At 41.7% G+C, this 6,000-nt stretch overlaps 1 protein-coding gene across 2 annotated transcripts in view; it reads left to right on the top strand.

Moving 5' to 3' along the window:
- 4933416E14Rikl (RIKEN cDNA 4933416E14 gene like) overlaps window positions 1-5,784 on the top strand; it is a 29,944-nt gene extending 24,160 nt beyond the window's left edge. Inside the window, 2 exon segments of one of the 2 annotated variants that reach the window (NM_001419523.1) lie at window positions 3,176-3,299; window positions 4,313-5,784. In NM_001419523.1, the coding sequence (NP_001406452.1) occupies window positions 4,387-4,908 (522 nt within the window). In that variant the 5' untranslated portion in view covers window positions 3,176-3,299; window positions 4,313-4,386 and the 3' untranslated portion in view covers window positions 4,909-5,784. 2 annotated transcript variants of the gene reach the window in all.
- Window positions 5,785-6,000: the final 216 nt, after the last annotated feature.

Genomic DNA, 6,000 nt, shown 5'->3' on the forward strand with positions numbered 1-6,000 from the left:
CACTTTCCGAGGCAGCTCTCAGTCAGTGATTGAAAACCTATCTAAATCTTGCCAGATATATTTGGGAATACAAAATGAACCCTGGTTGAGGATGGTTTCTACTTGCTTGTGGTGCCCATAGTAAATGTGTCTGAAGGGATGTAGGATGTGGTGAGGCAGCGCTGTTTGGGTGGGCTGTAGGCGAAATTCTCTGAGCTGGAGAGAGACAGGTGGAGTGAAGAAGAGGCTGTCTCTCTCTCTCTCTGTGTGTGTGTGTGTGTGTGTGTGTGTGTGTGTGTGTGTGTGTTGGAGGAGAAAAATGATGATCCAACCTTTTTTCATAACATTGCCTGGTGTCAAACAGTCCCTTGTCTGAAATAGATGAACAGGTTAGAGCTAAACTCTGAATTCCTTGTAGTTACTTTTAGAAAATTGCAAGTACACAGAGACCATTTCATTCTTTGTGCGGCATCAATTTTCAGGTGAGTGCAGTTAGAAGGACAAGCCCTTAAGAAGCCATTTCATAGCTTTTCAGGTTCTGACTTGATAGGGATATTTTGACTTTTTATTTAATTGTTTTGGAGCTACTGAAAAATCAGTCTGGACAGTAGTGGCCCAGGCCATAGTCCCAGCACTCAGGAGGCAAAGGCAGGCAGACCAGTGAGTTTAAGGTCAGCCTGGTCTACATACAGATCCAGTTCCAGGACAGCCAGGGCCATTACACGTGCAAACTCTGTTTCAAAAAAAGGCTGTTTTATTACAGACAATGCTGTAAATCAGAGGACAGGATTAGACAAAAGAGGTAAATGACTTCTTAGCTGAAGCTCTGGACCAGATTTGGCCAGTATGCAGACAAATGAGACCCCTGAAGAGCATGGCGGATTTTAAAGGATGGTATTGGAGATATAGAGGGTTTCTAGCCAGCATAGGACTGGCAAGCACAGCTCTGGCAGGCCTTGTCTTTCTCCGCCATCCCACCTGCCTTGCTAAAAACCATTGGATTACATTCCTTATTTGGGCATTTCCTCCTCCTGAGGCTGACTACCAACATCTAGCAATCAAATTATTCAAGTCCGCAATCAAAAGACCCCCCTCCTCTGTTCACCTAAATAACATGCCCAATCAAGACCTACCACCACATCCTAGCCATTCTAAAACACATTCTAAAACAGACCTCCCTTTTTTTCCCTCTTCTTAAAAGTTACATTTGCAAGGTCATTAGCTCCTGTTTTCTGCCTGAGACAAAAGCAGCAGCTTTTATTTCTCTTCCCTGCTTAATAAAGGATCTCTCTGTGAAAATAGGGGTTTGGGTGTGGTTTGTGCCTAATGGAGATCTCTTTCAGCACTGCCCCCTAATCAAAATCTTATCTACATTATGTCTCCATAGACTCCAGCTATGTTTATCCAACCCACCTCTTGGCAACCACCAAGGCCAGACCTTCAAGCACTTCTGAAATACAAGGCCACCTCTCGACATAATGTACATCTTCTTTCTATGAAGCGTTTATTATTATTATTATTATTATTATTATTATTATTATTATTATTATTTTTATCCTAGAGGGCAAGGGGCAAGTATAACATCACTTTTTTGTCCTCTTTTCCTGACTTTTCCTTTCCCCATCTTTTCAGGGTGTTGTTGTTGTTGTTCTTATGTAGAATGATTCTTTCATGAAGAACCTATTCTGATACGCATTCAATCAGATTAAAAGGACGCAATCCAAAAATGTATTTGGCTCTTGTTAAGTACAGAATTTGAGCTATCTTCTTGGAAGGAAATCCAGCCACAGACTGTAGAATTACCAGAGGGTAGAGCTCCATAGAAGCCAGCTAGATCAACCATGACAACATCTTTATTCATTAATTTCCTTGTAAAATGAGGTCCTAGTAAGAGTTTCTTGGTATTGTTATATTCTGGAATATATCCCACAGCCAAAAGGTAATACAGCAGGCTATACATTTCCTCCCTAACTACCCTTATATCACTTCTGCCAGTTTGCTATGCTTCATACCCAGTGACAAGGTGTACCTCGGAAGATTGTTAGCACCCATGCCCTTCTCCAGCGGCTCGTTCTTGGGCTAATGAATTTGCTTGCCTAGAAGGTAAGGCCCTGGAAGTTTATATTACCCTGAGGAGGCTCACAGGAGGCGGAGGAGGAGGGCAGGAGTAGGAACCCTCTGTTTCCATGTCTCATATTGAAACAAACTCCAAGGGCAGTTTGTACTCTGGAGGTCTACTTTGGAATTGGGACCAAATAGAGACTTTGTGAACTTACATTTAAAACAAAACAAAACTTTGTTTCTTTTCTGTTCTGTTTCCTCAAGTCCTTTCCATCCTCCCTTGGAGTATTTTTCCAATAAATCCCGTACATAGAAATCCTCATATCAGTATTTGTTTCCAGAGAGTTTGACAAACACAAGATCATTCTAGGCCCATTTGAGTTGGAGGGGAGATAAAGTTTGTGAATTATATCACTCACATGGAATGATCCAGAAACTTATCATCACCAACAAAATAGGTCATTATACTTTTTTTTGGACCATAGTCTTGGGGTGGAGAACTGAGAGAACAGAGCTCTGCCATTTATATATTGCATCCATAACCAGCAAGACCACAAAGGACCCCAAGAGGTATTATAGAAACCTGTTTAGCCAAGGGATGATGGACAAACTAATCTTGCTAAGGTTTTAAATGACTTGTATCTTGAACACTCAAAACTATGCCTCTGTGTTTTCATGCCGGGAAACCCACAAAAAGTCATGCTTTAGCAGAATGGCACTTTAGTGAAATGATCTCAATAATTTTATTACAAAATGGATTGATGATATCCACTCCCCCCCCCGTGTTTTGAGTTCTACTGGTTCACAGTAATTTCTCATTCTGCAATTTAACTTGGTAGCACATTAGTGACATACTAATGTCTCCCCTTTAAAGGCAAGAAAACTGAGGCCAAAAGAGGATGTAGTCCTGACATGATACTGACAACAAAGTGTTTAATCAGCCAACACCATATAGCTCTGAGTCAGGTTCTTTTCTGTCCACAGACATGAGTATCACATGGTTTATATTGCAAACCTGAGTGCTGAATGGAGACTGCAGGCTTCATTTTAAATTTTGAAGTACACGTTCTCAGCAGCAGAGAAGTTAACTTTGAAAGTTGTTGCAAAAATAATTGATATTTCCTTTCATTTACAGGAAGATCCCAAAGTTAGAGCCGAGGTTTCCTTTTTTCCGTGGGGTTCAGAGATTTTGCCATGAATAGGGTGTGGCTGTTTGACAGAAAGCACCGGAAAGTGTTCTGATTGTGCGACAGCTCAAGGTTAGTGGTACTTCGCAAAGAAAATGCGCAGCATGTAATCCTAAAGTTGAATGAGACCTTATGAGAGCATTAATGGTCTGTGTCTCTGCCTTTCAGTGGAAACCAGCCAACTTATCATCTTCTGTATGTGCTTAATTTTGATAAGATTTATAAACATACACTATTTCATTTTTAATCCCATTCACATTGTGTTTTAGCTAATGGTGGAATGTTTACAATAGTTAGACAATTGACCTTTATGACATTCCAAAGAACTTTTCAGGTCCAGTGAATGCAAGAAGTGAATGATACACACTGCATAGAAAACAGTATGCTTTTTTACAACTACGGGAGTTCTTGTTGGCATGATTAGTGAAATGAAAACAGATAAATGTGATTATGTATGCTTAGGACTTGGAAAGCACTTGGAAAGTTCAGCAACGTCCTTGGATAAATAGGGAGTTGAAGCCAGTTTCAACTGCATGAGAAGCTACAGAGAAACAAATTATACACAAGTTCAATCTTTGGTGTGCTGCCATTTTCATGTTAATCTAGAAAGAATAAGGTGACTGTATAATAAATATTCCAAACAAAGATCCTTCATAGGGAGATAGGGGTGCTATTAACATTTATGTCGGAACAGTAAGACTACTCTGAGAAAAGGGGATTAATGACTACTTGCTGAGATAGCGAGGGACTATGAGCAGAGTCAAATACTGTATCTAGCTCGAAATTAATAAGCAAGGAAGTTTTAAGTCACAGATAATTAAAAGGATCTCATTATGAAAACTTTTGATTTTTTACCTCACCTTAGAATTATGGTTTTAAAAAATGAGACCCCCCCAAACACACACACAACACAAAATCCTCCATTCCAACAACTACAAGATTCAGACAATTAAATTCTTATCTTAAAAGTTTGTGGAACTGTGCACCATATAGTCCCACCCACTGTCCTATTAGAAACTTCCAGTCCCACCCCCGCCCCCCCCCCCGAACTCATAACTACCTGCTGTTCCGGCCTCTTCACTCAGAACTTCCGGAACGATCTTCAACATTCTGTTTCTGGAAACTTACTTCTTCATAAGCTCCATCTTGCTCACCAACCATGAGTGCCTGGAGCCATCAGAATTACACCACTGAGGTAGAGGCCATGATCGATCGCCTGATCAGCATGCATCTGGAGGCCTCAGATAGGTATCTCTCTCTGGGATTCGTTTTCAAAGATGACAGTTCTGTGGCAGGCCTGGTTCACTTCTTCCGAGATCTGTCTGAAGAGAAGCGTCAGGCTGCCTATCTACTCCTGATGCAAACTCGACAGAGCGACTGCGGCCACTTCTCTAATGGGCCCACGGTGCCCTCATATCAGTGTGATGGGAGCCTGGATGCTATGGAAACTACCTTGGCCTTGGAGAAGAACCTGAACCAAGTCCTTCTGGATCTGCACGCCCTGGGTTCATCCAACGCAGACTTCCAACTCTGCCACTTCCTGGAGAAGCACTTCTTAGAGAAGGAGATGAATCTCATCAAGAAGATTAGCGACTACCTGACCAACCTCCGCCAGCAGGCCAGCGAGGAGGAAAGCCTGAGTGAGTGTCTCCTCAAAAGGCTCACATTGAACAGCGACTAGGGACACTTGGAGTCCATGGCCGGTGGCCTTGAGGCGTTGCCTCTGTTTGCTGATAGCTTCTCGTCCAGCTCAGTACCATCTGCTAAAGCCACATGCCAAATAGAAACAAAGTTTCTTTGCATAGACAAAAACAGCTAATTTGGGGTGGGCTGAAGGATTTGTTGTCTGACAGTCTCTGGCAGTGTTAAGTAAGCCGTTCTTTCCTGAAACCGTGTTTGGTCTGTCCAAAAACCCGTAATAATTCATAAAAATTGTATGCAGTCTTAGTGGTGGTGGGATTTGAACCAATTCTGGCTGCTGGACTGTGCTCCAGCTACATTCTAAAATGTACGGTTGATTTTTGTCTCAGAAAAAGTGAACTGATTATCTGGACTACATCATACTGTACCCCTAACCCCCAACGTGCCATCAGTTACCATCTAATTGCTTTTCTTGATCCCCAAGTTGATGTGATGCCATCTGCTTACTCGAGGGAACCGGAGAAGCAGCAACCCCATGAAAGTCATCGTGGTATCTCTCTAGGTTTGCTGCTGACAATATCTACTATACACTGACCTCTCCACGAAGATTCTCAAGATAAACTTTGGAGTGGACTTATGACTAGAAATAGTGCTTCCACTTGGTAATTGGCTTGTTTTTCCTTTATGGACACGATCAGTAGATCGAAGTTCCCTTTTCTGATTGCCTGCTGAACCTCTTAGGGCTGGCTAACTTTGCAATCCAGATAAGAGTAAATAAGTAAGGCTGCTTAAGCACTACTGTGTGTTACATCGTTTACTAATGTGTCTGTGTGTTATGGATTCTATTATGTCATTTAATGTTAATATTTCTAGACTGCAACAGAGAACATGTAGCTGAATAAACATTGTCACTGCAGATTAAGTTTCTGTTGTTTATTTTCAAGAAGAGAGGTGAAAACTTCAAAGCAACCCTGAGAGAGCCAAAGTGGTTCAAGTAGGGCTGGGTCAGATAGAAGCTGAATCTCAGAGGCCAGGGCAGGAGAAAGAGCAAAAATGTAGCATTGTGGAGAGGGACACTAAATGGAGAATGTGTTTTGTTTTCCTCAGCAGGTTTTTTAATTTTAATTTTAAT

The sequence above is a fragment of the Rattus norvegicus genome, chromosome X (assembly GCF_021556685.1).
Source record: "Rattus norvegicus strain SHRSP/BbbUtx chromosome X, alternate assembly SHRSP_T2T, whole genome shotgun sequence".
NCBI classification, from domain to species: domain Eukaryota; kingdom Metazoa; phylum Chordata; class Mammalia; order Rodentia; family Muridae; genus Rattus; species Rattus norvegicus.